Source organism: Atractosteus spatula, chromosome 8 (genome assembly GCF_055471065.1).
Source record: "Atractosteus spatula isolate fAtrSpa1 chromosome 8, fAtrSpa1.hap1, whole genome shotgun sequence".
Taxonomy (NCBI): Eukaryota; Metazoa; Chordata; class Actinopteri; order Semionotiformes; family Lepisosteidae; genus Atractosteus; species Atractosteus spatula.
The window spans coordinates 26,365,035-26,384,445 of NC_142713.1; the positions used below are offsets into that span (position 1 = coordinate 26,365,035).

General features: G+C 36.0%; 1 protein-coding gene across 1 annotated transcript; it reads left to right on the forward strand.

The window, feature by feature from the left end:
• The first annotated feature begins 430 nt into the window (after positions 1–430).
• caps2 (calcyphosine 2) lies at positions 431–18,734 on the forward strand. The gene is made up of 18 exons (XM_088923828.1): positions 431–624; positions 1,114–1,160; positions 2,531–2,576; positions 4,374–4,484; positions 6,128–6,169; positions 6,668–6,856; positions 7,913–8,026; positions 11,123–11,190; positions 11,507–11,617; positions 12,170–12,244; positions 12,472–12,567; positions 12,673–12,766; positions 13,002–13,117; positions 14,036–14,112; positions 15,360–15,514; positions 15,771–15,890; positions 16,234–16,330; positions 17,899–18,734. Exons 1-18 carry the CDS (start codon positions 541–543, stop codon positions 18,072–18,074), a joined length of 1,818 nt encoding a protein of 605 aa, XP_088779954.1. The 5' UTR covers positions 431–540; the 3' UTR covers positions 18,075–18,734.
• The last annotated feature ends 677 nt before the right edge of the window (positions 18,735–19,411 follow it).

Here is a 19,411-nt window from a genome sequence, read left to right on the forward strand (position 1 = left end):
AACATCTAAAATGCATTATTAATTTACCATTCCGATATACAGGAATGTCACAAACCATGTTTGTAATCAGTGCTACTGAATGCAATTTTTCCAGTAGAAGAACCGAATCGAAACTATCGAAGTTTTTTTTGTTTTGTTTTGATCTAACGAATACGTGCCCAGCGGTCACGCTTTTAATCGGCATGTTGTGTGTCTTCAATCAGAAAGCACATGTTAACGTTATGTTTTCACTTTCGTTTCGAAATATTTGTTAAGTTTGATAATTTTGAAAAATGCATTACGACTATGTTCCATTTCCAACATACTGCAGCCGATTTTATGAAGTCATCCATGTAAGTGCGGTCTATCTGCGATCCGGGTATCGGTGTGGAGTGACCTGGCATCCAGTGTTTGTGAAACCAAGCAACAGGCGTGGGAGGCGGAGTCTGTCCTCTACACCTTCCGCAGATGGATGCTTGAAAATGGTTTCTAGGATCGAAACTTTGAACTTCCATTATTTATAATTCGCTGAACGAAAAATATTGGTTTCATTTTGTTATAATGGACTTAGAAATACAAGGCGTACCAGCTACACCAAGAGGAGGAGCAAAATCCAGGCAAGGAGGAGAAAAGAATTATGCACAGGTACCTTGGGCTGGAGAGAGATATATAAAACATTTGTTTTGATGTAATATGCTCAGTACGGGATTGTGTTTGGTTTGCAAACATTTAATAAGGTGATTAGAATATCTTTTAATTTCTATTTGTATCATTCTTGAAAATAATAAAAAAATACGTATACATTTTCCCCGAATTTATTTTGAATGTTAAAGATGAATTAAGAAGGCCTCTGCCCTCAGACTTGTTAGCTACGAAGAGGACTACTGGTCACTTGATAAAAACTAAAGCGTATTCGCAGTGTCATGAAAAGATGCAGTTATCTGAACCGTGAAAACAAAGTGATACCCAGTCATAATAAAGATTAATACGTATTGCTCAAGATAAAATATGCATATCGTACAAGAGAACAAGATAAAACATTTGCAAAGGAGAGGGTTGAAAGTAAGTATAATCTTCTATGCTATCAAAATTCTTTTCACATAGGAATTTGATCTATTTTATTTTCCTTTCCAGGGATGGAGAGTACAGCCAAGAGCATCTCGCAGCCCTCGTCCTACGGAGTAAGAATTACAAAGTTATTTTTCACATAAGTTATTTTAACCACAGTGTTAAAAATTTTAACTGTACTTATAGGACTATTACACACGTTACTGACTATTTTAATTAATGTTGTTATCTTTAGTCCTATATACACTGTGATTAGAAAAGTAAGTATCCCCCCATATGATTTTATATTAAACATTTCCTCTAAGAGTTGATCAATCTTTCACATTGCCTAATTCTGCTCCACTCTTTCTTACAGAACTGCTCCAGCTCTGTGATGTTTGAGGGCTTTCTTGTGTGCATAGCTCTCTTTAAGTCCTACCACAACATCTCTATTTGGTTTAGGTCTAGACTTTGACTTGATCATTCCAAATCCTGATTTTTTTTTCTTTTTGAGCCATTCTGCTGTAGATTTACATCTGTTTTGGATCTTTGTCCTGTTGCATGATCCACTTTTAGTTCAGCTTTATCTGTCAGACAGATTTTCCTCTAGAATACTCTGAAATAGTGTGGAATGAGGCAGCAAAGGAGGTATGTGTTTCTTCTGGTCAAAGTAGTGTTTGGTTTTGGCCAAATATGACGTATTGAATTATGGCCAAAACAACACCAATTTTGACTCATCTGTCCAGATCACATTTTTAAAGAAGTCGTGTTTTCCTTTCACTGTTTTGCAAACATAAGCCATGCTTATGTTCTTCTTGGAGAGCAGGGGTTTCCTTCTGGCTTTTTTCTTTTCGTGAAAGCCATTCTTTTTCAATCTTTTCCTGGTGATAGACCCATTAACTCTGACGTTTATCATAGCCTGAGAGGCCTGTAGATCCCTAGATGTGACCTTTGGGGTTCTTTGAAACATGCTATGAGCATCATATGGCCAGATCACACAGTGATCAATTTTGTAGGATTTGGTTGAGAGTGAGTCGCAAAATTACAAAATTAATTAATTAAAAAAATTACATTTTTTGAATTTTTGGAGGATACATGATGCCCATTAAAACAATTTTTTTTTCAGAACATCTGGAAATTGTCACGAGAAGAACATTTTGTTATGTGGTAATTTACTTGTACCTCCAATAATCTGAAATTGTAGAACAGTGGAACTGGATCCTAGCTGTGTTTCAAGCATTGCAGTTCAGTCTGTATTCAGAATTGTTAAACTTGCTCTAATTAAAAAAAGACTATCACAGACAAACATCATTAAACAGGTGTTTTGCAACAGTCTTTTTATATCTTACACTAATAAGGAATAGAAAGTGTACATCAGATCCCCTTTTATTGCAATTAGTTAAGCATAGGCTGCATGAATTATCAGGTTTCTTTACAATTTTGATGTGAACAGGAGCATAATTAACCTGTTCTGTAATACCAATACAGCTGTTGTTTTTGGCAGAGTCCCTGAGCTAAGACTGGGGAAACTTGGTGACTCAGAAGATGAGGTGAGTGATGCTTATACAGTATCTTGTAATATTAAGTCAAGCTTGATATTAAAGTACAGTGGTGTCGAGTAGAATAGTAAGCACCAAAAACCTGAGTAGTGGAACCAGTAGTATCTGTTTCTCTTTTTAATGCCTCTTATTCTATTTTGCCATTCACAGTATGTTTTCTGGAATCTTAGGTCTGTTTAAAAGTAAGTTACAATGGCTACTGTAAGCGAGGGGATTGTTGGTCAGTTTCTTTAATGTGGTAACACAACAAGCCCGATTTACTTTTTGGATTATGCAGTTCATATAACTGTAACTTTGTTGGCACTAACTATATCATGGTTATATCATGGTATTTTTATAATCATTGATATTTTTACATATACGTGGTTACAAAAATGGTGAACAACCGAAAATAACTGTGCAGATTAATCAATGTGTAATAACTAACTCCCAAGGTGTAAAATATTTTTGACGAGAATATACCTGAGTGGTTGGTATAATTAGTGGCACATGAGTTCTTGGTTGTCTAGCACAGCTTTGGTGAAAAGAGTAATACTTCAGACACACTGGGTTAAACAGATATTTATCAACAATGACAATACACATGCTAAACTACACACTATATGAATGTGAAACACAATTTATGCTATTTACAAATTTTCAGGCATCCAAAAGCCCTATGTCCTTATCACCCAGAAAAACCTCAGACTGCTACCAAGCATTCAGATTTTATATAATGGCAAAATAAGAGATAAAGCTGCCTTCTAAACCAAACAGCAAAAGGCCAAAATAAGAGATCAAGCTGCCTTCTAAACCGAACAGAATATGACCTACAGTTAAATGTCTCTGATTGTGAACCTGGATGCTACAAAATGGGAACCTATTTCCATATTCTAAAATGTACTCAATAACCAGGAGAGGCCATTTAACCAAGGGATTCTTTACACAGGAAATCAAAGTTCCTAACAACAGAATAGCAAGCTCTCCTAACAAGGTTCAGATACTTGACTCCAATCTGGTCTTTATAAATGATCAGGACAAGGAGCTCTCAGCTTCTGCCCTTCTGTTCCTTGTCCTTCCTCCTGTCTCTTCCTTCCCCTTTTTTCCCTACCTGCCTGTTGTCTTCCTGGACAGTTGATTGACACTTAATCATTTACCCAGAACTTAATAAACTAAGGTAACCAAGGTTAACTTTACTGCTGCTTTATTCACTGAATCTCTAACTTCAGCTTCTCAGCAGACATCTCCTTGTTTTGAAGCCTCAGAGAACTGGAAATGTTGACAACATTCTGGTGTCTAGATTCTTAAAGACATCTCATAGCAGTATTATGATGTAAAACTGTTAAAGCCGCGATATTAGGGTAAGAAGGTTGCCAAACATCTGGGTGTTTCAGAATTCCATGTATAACTTGAGTTAACCCTTACTTTTAATTCACTCCACAATATGTTAAACTGTGTATTCATTAAATTTCTTTTCACACTCGCTTTACACTATCTAAGGTGCCTGAAACAGTTGTTAAATTTAAATTATTTGTTAACTGGTGCATAGAATCAATTCTGCATACCTCTCAAGTTACTGTCAGTCTTGAAGGAATAAAAGTTACTTGACTAGTGTTTTTTCTGCTTGCTATAAGAAAGCTAACAAAATACGCCATGCATCATATAATTTTTTTATGGATACTTCTGGCATTTAGTACCTCTGATTTTAAAAATACTTCTAATGGAAAAAAAACATTTCAGTGTCTTTATTTTATTCCTCTGACCAGCTTCCTTCGCTGCTCTCTTAAATTCTTTTGATATTTAAAACAGGACATCTACATTCCTGCCAGCAAAGGATATCCTCGTTTTGGTCCCCCAGATTCCACCTCTACTGTGAGCTGGGGGTCTCCTCTGTCTGCTCCATTGGCTCCCCTTCATCAGGTCCGTCTACAGCTGAGTACTGTATATCTATGCTGCTGCCATTATCTTTTAGAAAACATTAGTGCCTTGGTTCAGTTTATTTATTACTTTAATCCAGCCATTGATTCTCTTTGTTACATGTTGTGTTCCTATTAGACATCAGAACGGATAGTTTTCTGACTATCGGCTAGGTTAACAGCATTCTCCCTTCCCAGCTTGATTACTTTACTCACAAGGTTGTGTGCTGTGTAGATGTGCAAGTTATTGTTAATAAATATATGTTTTGTCTATGTTTGGGCCTTATTTTAATCATCAGAGTAGTGTCAGAGAATAAAATAACGCATGCCGTGTAATGCTTGAAAATCCCTGACTTGAGTGGGGTGAAATTATCTTTATTTGCTTGCATAGAAAGCTAGTGTCAGAGTCCTGTTGCAGTATTTATTTAATAAAATGTTAATTTAGTAATGCCCAGGTGACACTTGAGTTATGTGAGGATTGAGTTGTCTAGGTCTACTCTTCTTACTTCACAGCAGTGACTTCTGGATCTACATTTAGTGTTTGAGTTAATTGATAGAGAATTCTAATTAGTGGATATAAGATATTTTTAGATAAAAACAGGAGGTTAAAAGTCATCTTATTTTTACAAAGTTATTCACTGTTTTGGTAGGCTTACTTTTGTTGTAGTATTCCTTTTAGTAAGTAGTAGTAAGCTTTTATCATCAGTACCGGTGTTAAAACAACTGCCCTATTTAGCAAACCGTGTGGAGATATCAATTTTTTTCATTCAGATCGAAGATGTATTTTCTTCTTTTTTGTCCTTATTTGAGCGATCTCCATTGCATCTTGATCTTAAATCAAAGCTTTTAAAAATGTTATACTCTTACTATATTATAATACCTGATATTAAAATCCAACAAAGAAAATCTTTGATTGTCCAAACCTTTGACAGAATCATTGAGCAAATGAGCACTTTTAGCTGCAAATAAAGTGATTGGGACATTTACATATTGTAGTTATGTTGGCAGTATGTGCAGCAGTATTACCACTTGTAGCCTGATCTCGTCAGATCTCAGACGATCTACAGTACACGGAAAAACAGGGTGTCACTGCATCTGGTGGACCAGATGATGGCACTCTTCCCTCTGTCCCAGAATTTCCAAACCAGTCCCCAGTTTGATGTCAGGATACTGTGTTGTAGAAGGTGCCATCGTTAAGATGAGATGTTAAACCAAGGTTGTGATGACTCGGTAATTAAAGATCCCATGGCACTGTTTGTAAGAGCAGGTGTGTTAACCCCATTGTTATAGCAAAATTCCATAAACACGTTTGGCTTGCACAAACAACCCTACATACATTTGCCCCTAATTTCAAGTGGTGACACAATTTCTCACTCCACTTCACATGATCTGATGTGTAGTGGGGCTGTTGGCACACAATGGGTGCATTACCTCCAATGTTCTCCTGTGAGGGATCCTTTGGGATTTAAAAATGTATATAATTAATTAAATAAATTATTGTTTTATAGTGATATCTTTTTAAATGTTCATACTCAGCCACAACTGAACAGGAGTTTCCTTCATTGTAAAATAATATCGTAACCCTAAAACAAGATGGGTGAAGTATTACAAATCATAAAGCTTTCTTTAATTTGTGTTTTCTTACAGGGTTCTAAAATGCACTTCATTAAAACAGATGAAAGCAAAAAGGTAAATGTTTTTATAGGACAAGACTTTAGACCTTGTTTATTGTTTTAGAAGGTCTAAGATACTGGAAGCAGTGTGGAGCAGTGGTTAGGGCTGTAGACATCTAACTGGGGGTTTGTACATTTAAGATCCATTTCTCTCGAGATTTATTCTGAAGACTCAAAATTAGAGTTTTCATTAAATAATCACGTAAAAGAAATTAGAAAAATATGCATTATATATTATTACTATACCATATACTATATAGTATGTATATACTACAATGCTTGTACTTTAATTTGTGTGGAATATCAAGTTAATTTCGGAAGTACAGTAATTGCAATAAAATACAGTATATCATTTTACTAATTTTATTTTGTGATTTTATTTTTAAACAACAATTTGTTGTGAAAGTGTTTTTTTTACAGTGAACACTCCCACAAGAAAAGGAAAAGCCTGTTTTCACTTTACTTGATGCAGGTTCTCCTGTTTTTTATACTTTGTTGGTATTGTGTTTTATAGCCTTCTCCTTGGGAAGACAAGACAATCCCTGAAAATTTGCCTGCACCTTCCGAGAGATATAAAATAAAATACAAGCAGTATGAAGCGGAGCTGAAGGAGAATTATAAGCAGCATTCACAGAGAGTAAATGAAAAAAACAAGCTGGAGACCGAGGCACAGCCGTTGTCACATACAGCACCACAGCCGCAGGTGATGTCTGCTGTCATGTTTTGTGTTTGTTATTTGTTAAATAGGCCTTTTGGTTTAGTTGGGTTTTATGAAGCTGAGACTTGGATAAATGTTGGTTATTTACAGTCCAATACAACACAACAAAATGCATTCATGTCAGTGCTTTTATTTTTGCAGTACAGCATAGTTAGGTGGAAATTGCTTTTGAAGATGGTAATTTGTCTTTTTTTGCTATCACCATTAATGTGAATTCTTAAGAATTTCTTTAATGCTTGCACATACTAATACAATTTAATATACTAACCCCTTATTTAAAGTTTACATTTGAACTTTTAAACAGCTTTATGCCAGACAAAAAATGTGAGTACACTGATTAAAGAGTAGCAAAATATTTGTTTTATTATTGTGTTATTACTACAGTAGCGGATTTATGAACAAACAGATTTTCTCCAAGTTAATCATTAATTGTCTGAAAATTTCTTTCTGTGGCATGATACACAAAGGAAGAATAAAACATTCTTAAAGCTGTTACACTCTATTTTTACGTAAAACATTCTATAAAAAATACTGCACCTTGAAGATAATAAACTCTTAACCCACCGTCTGACTAGCAGTGTCAAGAAGTAACTTTTGTATACTCCTCAAGTTGAGAAGTTATAATTTGAGAGAAGCCAGAGTGGTGGATGTTCTGAACCAACTACCAGACCATCTAATATGCGAATTCTGTTTCACTGGAATCTTCAGACAGCAGCATTTCATGGAATTTTGATTTTATATATTTTATATTATGGGCATTTCTAATGAATTATACATTTTGTAAATAGGATAGCATAAATAACTAAGGTGAGGATTGTTACCACACAGAAAAGTGAAGTAACTGTAAGTGCTGTGATCTTTTTATTGGAATATTCTAGGGTTATATCCTGAGCACATAAACTTAGCTTCAATTGCTTCAGGAAAATGCCTAGCTATATACAGTATATGGGTGCAAATGTACTGTACGTTACACTGATTAAAGTGTCAGCCAAAAAAGCCTAAATGAAGAGAAGATAAATGATGAAAACTGTTTCATTTTAGAAGTCTCTCAGCAATGAAGATGACTGGACATTGCTGGATGAAAAAGCCCTCCTTCAGCAGTGTTATACCAGCAAGCCCTATACTATCCAGCACAGCATGAGAAAACTGGAAGCTGTAAGTGTTTTCAATTTGAAGCATGCCTTGAGCTTTAGAATGGGAAATGTGAGTCTCTTGAAACTTGGCAGATTATACTAACCAGCCTGGAGGTCTTTAAGTTCAGATCTGATCTGTGTTGCTTTATGACTGTAGGTATAAGTCCCCAGTGGTGGTGACTGATTACAGCTGCCATTTGGCTAGGCAGAGTGAACTAGGGGCTCCTTGGCTTGCTGTGACACAGCATCCCCTGTTGCTGGCTGTGTTACCAATCAGAGCTGTTAATTTCCTTCACTTGGTGCTGAAGTGAGTTTGGTTGTCTTTGGTTAATGCAGTGGTTACTCTTATAAAAGTCAATAATAGTGTGCCGTGGTTAACTTAAAGTGCAATAAAACAGTGGAATCTTGGTAAAAGCATAGTAAGACACAGACAGAAGCAAATAACATTTGAAAACAAAGTAAGGCAAATGCACGATCATGTTAATCATAGTTAAATCATAAGAAACCAGGGAAAACAGAAAGCACATTCAATGTGTTAATTTTCTGGTTCATTAGTAAGTCAGTTTTGATTAAAAAATGATCATTTTTGGTTGTTTGATTTTGCTTTCACCTACCCACATTCAGTAAATAAGGACTTTGCATTGGTTTAGTGATTAGAAATAAAATTAAAAAATAATATTATTATTGTTATTATTATTATTATTATTATTATTATTATTATTATTATTACTATTACAGACCAGTCCAGGTATGAAAAAGTACATAATACTGAAAATATGGGTTGGTGTCATATTGTGAAAGGGGACTGCCTATCTGTCATCTATGCAGCACGTTAATATACTTGCCACTAGATACATACTAAAGAATCTGCTTACTATTTGTTTATACAGTGCAGTCCGTAAGTATTTGGACAGTGATACAATTTTTGTTGTTTTGGCTCTGTACTCCAGCACATTGGATTTGAAATGAAACAATGACAATGAGGTTAAACTGCAGAATGTTATCTTTAATTCAAAGGGTATTTACGTCAATATTGGATGAACCATATAAGAATCACAGCTAGGGCTGGACGATATGACCTCAAATCAATATCACGATAATTTCACACATTTACCACGGTAACAATAAATTAACGATAATTTTTTTGAAACCCTTGAAATTTTATGATTACATGATATGCTGAAAGATCATGTTTTAAATATGCAAAACTATTAAAGTTGCACACACCTCATCTAGTGTTAGAGACAGCTGTTGGCAGAATCACGGCCATGAGTGCACTTGTCAGTCTCTGGCCAAACGATTGACACTGCATCTTTTTTAGATACCAGCTCGTCTTCATTTGTACTTGAGTCATCCCTGCCTGACTGGGGTTCAGCATGAGCGCTCGTGTTGTCTGATGCCCGGCACGCTTCTTTGTGTTTTGAATGAAGAACGAAGGTTGGACGAGGCAGAAACATGTGACTGGATATGAGGACTGGGTGTTGTAGTTTTTTAAGGGGACCGCTCATGAAAGTACAGAGTGGGGAAAGCTTTTACCGAACATACCCACCTTAAGCAAAATTAGGTCGGTGAGAGATTCTTAATGTCGGTAACGGTAAATTTTTGGTATATCGCCCAGCCCTAATCACAGCCCTTTATATACAGTACATAGTCCTCCCAACATCAGTAATTAAAATAATTGGACACATTAATATGATCTTAAATAAAATTGTCATGTTTAGTACTTGGTTGCAAATCCTTTGCAATCAATGACTGCCTGAAGTCTGCAACCCATAGACATCACCAGATGCTGGGTATCTTCCCCGGTGATGCTCTGCCAGGCCTGTAATGTAGCCATTTTCAGTTCCTGCTTGTTTCAAGGGCTTTTTGCCTTCAGTCTTGTCTTCAGTAAGTGAAATTCATACTCAGTGGGATTCAGGTCGGGTGATTGACTTGGCCAGTCAAGGACATTCCACTTTTTGGCCCTGAAGAACTCCACAGTTACTTTAGCAGTATGTTTGGGGTCACTGTTGAAAGGTGCAGTGCTGTCCAATGAGCAGATAAGATGCTTCTGTACACTTCTGAATCCATCCTGCTGCATGCCATCTGCAGTCACATCATCAATAAAGACAAGTGAGCCAGTTCCACTGGCAGCCATACACGCCCAAGCCATGACACTACCTCCACCATGTTTCACAGATGAGGTGGTATGCTTTGGATCATGAGCAGTTCCTTTTTCCTCCACACTTTCCTCTTTCCATCACTCTGGTACAGGTTAATCTTTGTCTCATCTGTCCATAAGACTTTGTCCCAGAACTCTACAGGCTTTTGTATGTACTTTTTAGCAAACTGTAACCTGGCCTTTCTGTTTTTGAGGCTTACCAGTGGTTTGCATCTTGTGGTGAACCCCCCGAGGTTATGCAGGTGTATTCTTCTCTTTATGGTAGTCTTTGACACATCGATGCCTACATCCGGGAGAGTGTTCCTGGTCTGTTCAACAGTCAAAAGGGTTTTTTTCACAATTGAAAGTATTCTTCGGTTATCCACTACTGTAGTCTTCCGTGGTCTACCAGGTCGTTTGCTATTACTAAGCTCACCAGTGCATTCTTGCTTCTAAACAATGTGCCAAACAGTTGATTTTGACACACCTAATGTTTTGGCTATGTCTCTGATTGATTTATTCTGATTTTTCAGCCTCATGAAAAATCTGCCCACTTTACTGGCATTGCCACTTCTTTGGTCCTCGTTGAGAGTCAACAGCAACGGACTCCAGATGCAAATGTCACATCTAGAATCAACTCTAGACCTTTTGTTAGCTCTCTTGTGCATGAACTAACAATGCAACGTCCACACAGCTGGCCAAGAAACAACTGAGCAGCCAATTGTTCAATTACTTTTGGTCCCCTAAAATGGGAGGACTATGTATAAAAAGGGCTGTGATTCCTTTTTGGTTCACCCAATATAGACGTAAATACCCTCGAATTAAAGCTGACATTCTGAACTTTAACCTCATAGTCATTGTTTTATTTCAAATCCAATGTTCTGGAGTACAGAGCCAAAACAACAAAAATTGTGTCACTGTCCAAATACTTATAGACTGCACTGTATATACTATAAATGTATACTAAATGTATTTTAGGAAGATCTTGCAGCAGGAAGAAGAAAACAGGCTGTGGTGGAGCAGGTAATGGTGGATCAACTATCCAGGTTAGATGTTCTTTTGAAGTTAACTTTTCTTGAAAATAAAAACAAATTACATGAATTAAGGTGTATTTCCTGTTGGAAGTGTTATTTGACCAGTGATGATTATTGACTAGAATCAAATGTCTGTTACAAAGAAAAATTCTAAAGGGTAGAATTTTTCATTTTTAATTAAGGGCATGTTTTTCTATTATTGCATGTTTTTTGTGGTAATTGCTGGAAGCAGTGTCATTTTGTAACTTCAATAAGCATTTCAGCTGTCTGCCAAATATATATTTTTAAAAGCATAGAATAAGTCGTCTCTTAAAAAATATCTTTTTAGAGCAGTCATTAGTGACCCTGATCAAAATTCAAACAGCAACGAGCAGATTTCAGTACAGCGGCCAGGATCAGCGCCCTTGCGATTCAAGAACAGAGCTCTGCATGACACAAAGTAAGCATAAACTATGTGAACACTTTTTGGACAAAGTGATGTTAGGAGATTGTATAATTTAAGTATAGTTTAGCTTTAGAGATCTTTCTATTCCACAGTAGAAATAAAATCTAAGTTTAGTGAACAAAATAAAACAATTTGGCTGTGCACTCAACAGGTAATATGATCATATTTAATTAAAAATAACCCTGTGCTACAATTGCATGATCTTTTCATAAAGTGATAAATATAAACTGTGATATTAACATCACTTTATTAGCTCTATACAATTTCTTGCATTAGGAATTTGTCTTTTCGCATACCCCAGCTTGCTCTTCATAAGACATAGAGACACAGACAGGGAGAGAGAAGCCTGGGGGCAGAGTGCAGGTTCAGCCATTGTAGAGCGCCCCTGGAGCAGCTGGGGTTAAGGGCCTTGCTCAGGGGCCCAACAGAGTAGGATTCCTCTGCCGGCTGCGGGATTTGAACAGGCAACCTTCCAGCCACAGGCGTAGATCCTTAGCAACAGAGCTGCCGCTCAGTGTTAAATTGTTAAATTACTTGTTCTTTCAGAGTGAGGACCAGATCAGCATTGACAGAGAATCTGCTGTCTAACAAGTTGCGCTTTGATGCCCGAATTTTAACCAGGTAAGTTTATCAATGTATGTTTTTTTTCTCTGGAAAAGTGCTGCTAAAGCAAAAGCAGTAGAGTGTGAAGTGTGTGATAAGAGTAGTTTGAAATATTTAAGTTTCTTTGGTTAGAGCACATTTTTCTTTAAAATCACATATTTTAATTCGCAGCTTCAAGCTCTTGATCAGATCCTGTATGAAATAAAAAGATTTTCCATTTCATTGGAACAATGTTTAATTTCTAGGAGTGGGCGTGATGCCTGCAGAGAGCTAATTGGATTCTTCTTTGCTTTTGATAAATCCTTGACTATCTATGAATATCGACACTTCGGAAAAAACAGGCAAGTCTTTTGTGCTTTTCTTTGTTTCTGACTTTCTTAAGAAACAATCCATTCACTGTTAATTTTGTATTTTTTCCTAAAATTATAAATGTTGGTTTTCTTTAGATCAAGTGCTCTCCCATTAATTCAAAAGGGGTCATACAGTCATCAACATGGAAGAAGAAAAGGAGTAAAATTTGGAATTCATGACTTCTATGTGGCAAGTAATTTTGCAGTTTTGTACTGTTGAATGGTTTCGAGTCATGGGAAGATTTGTTAAATCTGCTTTTGACTGAATTGTGATTTAAGTAATTTACATTTTTTAATAGTTTCAGACATGGACAAGGATAGTAATAATTACTGATATTAACTTTGTGTTTGAACCTAACTCACTGCTTTTTTACTTATTGTAATTATTAGCCTTTCCTTTAATTTTTGCTACTTTAATGTAACAGGGGGCTAACTTAACATTTACTACCACTGGACATAATCTCCCAGAAAATATAAAACAGAAGCCATTGCTAACTCTTCGGATTACTGATGTGGATGAAATGGCAAAAAGCATGCTACTGTAAGTTCAGAAAACATTTTTAATAGTATTATACAGTATAAACATTAAAAATTAGATCATTCTGTATGGTATGTTGAATTATAAAGAATTTTTTTAATGATGCCTCTGTAATGAATGGGTATTTCTTCCAGTGTAAAAGGAAAATATAGAATAAAGTCTCAAGTATTTTAAAGTTCAGTCACCCCTGTATGTGACTATACGACAGGTATGACTTTATCTGTCGTATAAATAGAAGCTTTTCTTTTGTCAAATGGCAATAGCTTCATGGTGTTGCCACATACCTGTCTGACAAATGACAATTATTAAGAGAGCACATAAATGTAACTAAGTAAATAATAAAATAATGTAGTTCTTATCTAATTTAGTGTCTTCCAAATGTGTTGGTATGGCAAAGTGAAAACTATTACATTTGATTTACAGTCAAGCAGTTTGTATTTGTGATCATGAGATTAAGATGAATGATTAGCACAATATGATATACGGTGTGTTGTACATATGAAGTTACACTACCAAAAAGCGTGAATGCTCAATTCCAGAGGTGGCCATGCAGTCCTAGGCCATGCTTCACAGAAGGTTGTTTGGAGCATCTGCAGTCACTTTCTTTCTTCACGCTTTAAACTTTCCACTTCATAAAGATTTATCTTGGTCTCCTAAAACTTTTTTTCCCCCCAATATTCTCTCTTATCATGTGTGCTTCTGATCACAATAACATCGGTAATTCAAGTCAAATTTAGTGATCTACAAAAGTCATTACAGTCTTCCCCCTTAAAGCACTAGGTTGAACTACTGTACTTCTGAACTACTATACTTCCACCTCCATACCTGTTGCTAACTAATTAAAATAATTTAAACAGTTAACTTAGTAGGGTGTGGGTTGAACTGATTTTATTTAAATAGAATATTTCTAATGTATTTCAGGGCCTCTGTAGAAGACATTTACCAGGATCCAACAAAACAAGAAGTAGATGACAAAAATACACTCTTCTCCATTCAGGGTAATATTTCAGTAATAAACTATAACAAATACTTAAATGGGTAAAAAATAAAAATCACTTTATTTTTTTCTTCCTCTTTCCTGAAGTGTTTCCAAATAAATGCTTTCAAACACTGTATACAAGATACAAAACATATTTATGTGATTACAGTCATAGAATATGTTACATGAATAATGTAGGAAAATTGCAGCTGTTGAAATGTGATAAAGTGGCTTAAGAATATAAAATGAAGCATTTTAATGGCATAGTGCAGTGATTCTCATTCCTGTTACTGGGGAGCCTCTGCACTACAGATTTTATAGGGAACTTACTGTAAGTCCTCAATCACACAGGGTTTGGAAACATGGTGATTAAGTCAATGATGTAAGTTGTTAGAAGCTAAAGTAGATTGAAGCTAGAAGACCAAGTGGCTCCATTGCCAAGAGTATGGAATTGTGGGGAAATGTGTGGTTTGAAAGTCTTTGTGGAAATGAATACATTTATAGTGGATAGAACTAAGTATTTCTACCCTTTTAGATTTCTTAAAATACTAATTACTAAGAACACGAGTAATCACTCTTTTTATTTTGTTGGGGTCGGGGTGTTTTTGTCATCCCCAAGTCAGTTTTATTCTAGTCAAGTAATTTGGTATCACATAATTAGCTAGCATATAGAATATGAAGCGGCATGCTCCCATTGCTGAACTGTTTGCATGCTCACTGTTTAGTCATAATGTACTGTAATCCCTCTTATATGTGCTGTAGTTTCTTCCATAGTGTTCTTAGGTAGAATTCTGTTTTAGATTGTTGCATTATATGTACAATGCATCCTACATTTCTGTTAGTTCACTGTACTTCATTTTCCACTTAGTAGTCATTACGGATTTTCCATTTTGTTATATATAATGATAATTAAGTGTTATATATAATTGATTCTAAGTTTACTTGTATTGCTACCTCGCAGCACTAGGGCCCTGGGTTCATTTCTGAACCTGAGGTGCTATCGGTTTGTATGCTCTCCCCCGTGTTCATGAGGGTTTTCTCCATGTGCTCCAGTTTCTTCCCACAGTCCAAGTACGTCTGTGTCTGTTTGCCCTCTGATGGACTAGCGTCATGTCCAGGGTGTATCCTGCCCACCGGGATAGGCTCCAGCTCCCTCATGACCTTAATTGGATGAAATGATTAGAAAATACACGGGTGGATGCAAGTTGATTTATTTAAAAAAAGATGTCAGTCAGTTATCAAATCACAAACATTTGTCTTTGCCAGGAACACTGAAAGAAAAACTAAAGAAGAGAGGAGTTCGTACACTTACAGGAATAGGAAAGCTCTTCAGAAGCTTGGATAAATCTGGAGACGGCGTTCTACAAAAAGAGCAGGTTCAGCTTGCTCTGAAGGAGTTTCACTTGACATTGTCAGAAAAGGTAGGGCCAGAATAGACCATTGCTGAGCTGTCGAATTAGTGCTGTCTAATTATTTAAAATATAACTGATTAACTGATAAATACTTAAGTGTGACTGTCCTCTGTAAAATTATTCTGAATTTAGAATTTAGAAGTTAGAAGCTGTTTCTACAGTGTGTGCATGTGTTCCTTCTGTTGGGCAGCTAAATCCAGTTGAGATAATAATTGAAAAAATATTTAAGGAGAAATATAAAAATCATGACATTACGTTTCGTTAGGACTTTGATGCTGTTTGGCGGATAATGGACCTGAACTGTGATGGTCAAGTCGATTATGGGGAGTTCCTACGAGCAGTCACTGGAGAAATGAATGAATACCGAAAGGCATTTGTCAGAAAAGTAAGTCACCTGTAAGAGTGATTTGATTTCTTGACTCACAATAAATGTGTGCCAATAAAAGATCTCATTTTCCAACAACCACACACTGACAGTGTTCTTATCATGATCAAGTATTTAAGAAATTTAAAAATATTAGTATAAAAAATTAATATTAATAAAACTACAGTACTATTTGCTACTATTAGTACTATTAGTTGCACTAATGTCTAATGTCTAAAAATTTTCCAACATTCAACTATGCCATCTCTTAATTTGTCTGCAGAAAGTTATTTTGGCATGCAATATTGATATCCAGTTGATATAGTACAGAATAATTAACAATACATCTCTAATGGTTTACCAGGCGTATATGAAGCTGGACCCAAACAAGACTGGTAGTGTTCCTCTGACTGACATTGAAAAGTTCTACTGTGCCAAGGGTCACCCAAAAGTACTGTCAGGTAAGATTCTGTGAATGCATAAAATGTCTATTGATAAAATCTATTAATTTTTGACATTATGGAAATTTAATAAAAGTAGATTTTAGAAATAAAATTGAATTGTATATGCTCAACAAGTGCTGCAAGTTTTAAACACTGGTAGAAACAGGTACAAAATATAAACAGATACAATGTCAGCAAACAAAAACATTACTTACATGAAGTTAAAAAAAAACAGCAGTGATCAGAGACCAAGAGCTACATGAAAATAGATATCAGTGGAAGATCGCAATAGAGCACACATCTTCAGTTTATGTATTTAAGAACAAACCTGTTGCCTTGTGGGTGAATTCTGCTGAATGTGACCCACTCTTGAAGCCCACGTGTGTAGTTTGTCTAATTTTACAAGAATATCAATTGTCTGAGAAATACTGTAGCTGTATCCATATAAAAACAAACACATTTAATATGGTCTGCTTAAGATTAGCATTACTGAATACTGTCACAGGTTCCTCCCTTTTCCACCTAGTCACCTGGGCTCAGTTCTTGGTGAAGCCAAATTTAATCAGTCCACAGCCAAAAAGAATGCTTACAAAAGCCCTTATTTACAAGGCATCAGACAACAGATATTGCTTGTAGGAACACAAAGCAATATTTTTTTTTTAAATAACAAAGAAATCAGAACACCTTCCTCCTTAAATTCTACAAGAGGATCGAGACAGCCGAGAGAAGCCTCTGCCTTTTATTGAAGAAGCTCCACCTCCCTGTGACCTCCCACAACCACCTTAAAGGCACCTTGCTCTTTTACAGACATTTTCACACAGTGTCTCATTACACAAAAACAGTATACAAAAACAAACATTGTCCCCACACACAACAAAGTATTTTTGTCTTGTATATTTTCTTTTAAACTGGTTTCATACAAATATTGTAGGTTATGGATGCATTAAACACAGGTGTTTCTAAATGGATGGGGAGACCAGCTCCTCTCCAGTCCACAAGAGGGCACTGTACAAAGAGGCCAGGGGCTGTCCAGTGACTTAAAATTGTGCCCTGATTCAAAATGTGGTTTCGACTCTGAAACCAAGTGAGTGCAACCGTAAGACTAGCTGCAGTTAAAAAACAAACATATTCACGCAATTATTTACAAATCCTATTTGCCTATTCTTTTGTTTTTGTCTCTGGCCTGCTGCATGATGTAAACTATGAACATAAAAGGTAAGTCCTCAAATTCTTTTATTTTTTTCCCCTTTGTAATACAGTACAGGCCTGCAACGAACACTGCAAGCTGTGGGATGGGTCCCATCTTAAATAGTTAGAGAAGTTGCTTCCTGTCTCCTTTTAGGGAAGCAGGTCTGGTTAATCAGGTGATGGAAAGGCTAAAATGCACAATAATAGTGTTTAAGTATGTAATGCAGAATGGCAGAGGCTTTTTGCTCTGCAACCTGGACTTGTGCTTGATTTTACATGTGTTTTTACTAGATGTCAAAGGGGATAACACCTTTAGCTACTCAGGAAATAATAAACTAGGATTTTCATTGTCCTCCAGGCTAACACACTGTATTGTGTAATACACTGTATTGATCCAGGTGAAGCCACAGAAGATCAGCTGAGGGCTGGGTTTGTAGAAACCTTGCAGGAAGCTTGCACAAATCACAATGATGTTTCATACTGTGAATTTGAAGATTATTATGAAGGACTAAGTATTGGAATATCTGAAGATGAAGATTTTGCAAATATCTTAAAAAATTCTTGGGGCATTTAAAAATACAGGACCCTCAGTAAGTGGTTAATATAATTAACATATATATCTTAAAGTATACAACATTGTGTGTTTGTGGAATGTGGAAATGAAGGAATTCACAAAGTGATTTATGCCCAGTGTCATGTTCGTATGAATCACTTTTGAATGGTAAAAATGGAACTTTCACCAGTTAAACAGTTTAACGTTCTTCATCGTTCCTCCTCCCTCCAAAAATCCGAATTAATTTCCACTCGTGCCCAACCACAACCCTTGTATTTGTATTTCCCATGGCTTCTAAACAAGTAAAAAAACAACTTTTGTATGTACACTGACATTAGACATAAACCCAACCCATGCACTTCTGTCATTTATAACCATTGTTAAAACATGTTATAAATTAAAGGTGAGTTACTTTATTTCTGCATACCTTTAGAAAAATGACCACAATAAATTAAATTATGATCTGTTAAAAAAATTGACAAAACAATGTTTAGTTTGTTAGTGCAGGTTCCCACTGTTCCCAGTTCAGGTTTGATCTATTTTGCGTTTTTCATTGAATGCAAATTCAATGTTTTCCGAACATGAAACTACTGCATCATGTGAAAAAATGTAATGGTAAGGCCTATGGGTCTGACTGTCAGTGTGAAAGCAGTGGTTTTCAAAACAAAATAAAAGTTTATTTTCAGTGTTTCTTTTCACACTGGTCAGTGTGGTTGTTACTTTGGGTATTCCAAAGAGTTGTGAAAAGCCAGGTTTCTAACATTTCTGTGAATTACAGTGTGGAATAACTTGGGATTTTTTTTTCAGTTTCTCTTGTCCGTATACAGTGCTTTGCAAAAGTATTCACCCCACTGCATATATTCCACATTTTGCTGCAATTTTTACATTTCCAAAGAGGAATTTATTTTTTGAATCTGCCCCAGACTAATAAAGCTAAAGATGATGATAGTATGTCCATAAATGATATTTTTAAATAATATGAGAAAATGCTCAGTTCCAAACCAATTTAGCTGCAGCAGTTGTTTGAAGGGTCACAAAATTAGTGTTATGGTCTATGTTTTGCAGTTAATTAGAGTGCTCTAACTTCTGAAATGTAAATGCACCTGTCCGTCTATGTTCCCTCAGGAAGATATTCAATTTCAAGCCACAAATAGCATACAGAAGTGATGTGGCAATTTAACTATGACGATCAAGTTGCTTTGGAAACAAATCTGGGATTAAGCTATAAAGAGGCACGGAAAATAAGAAGGTTACTTATACTGTACCTTTGAGCACTGTCGGTTATTAAGACCACACACTTACTAGATCCAGCCACCCTTCCAAACTGGGCAGCCGGCCAAGCAGGAAATTGGTTTGAA

Excerpts from the sequence above, each read along its gene's own strand:
- caps2 (XM_088923828.1), top strand. The coding sequence starts at position 541 with ATGGACTTAGAAATACAAGGCGTACCAGCTACACCAAGAGGAGGAGCA. Across the intron at positions 625-1,113 it reads GAGAAAAGAATTATGCACAG|GGATGGAGAGTACAGCCAAG; the intron begins GTACCTTGGGCT and ends TTTCCTTTCCAG. Across the intron at positions 8,027-11,122 it reads GCATGAGAAAACTGGAAGCT|GAAGATCTTGCAGCAGGAAG; the intron begins GTAAGTGTTTTC and ends AATGTATTTTAG.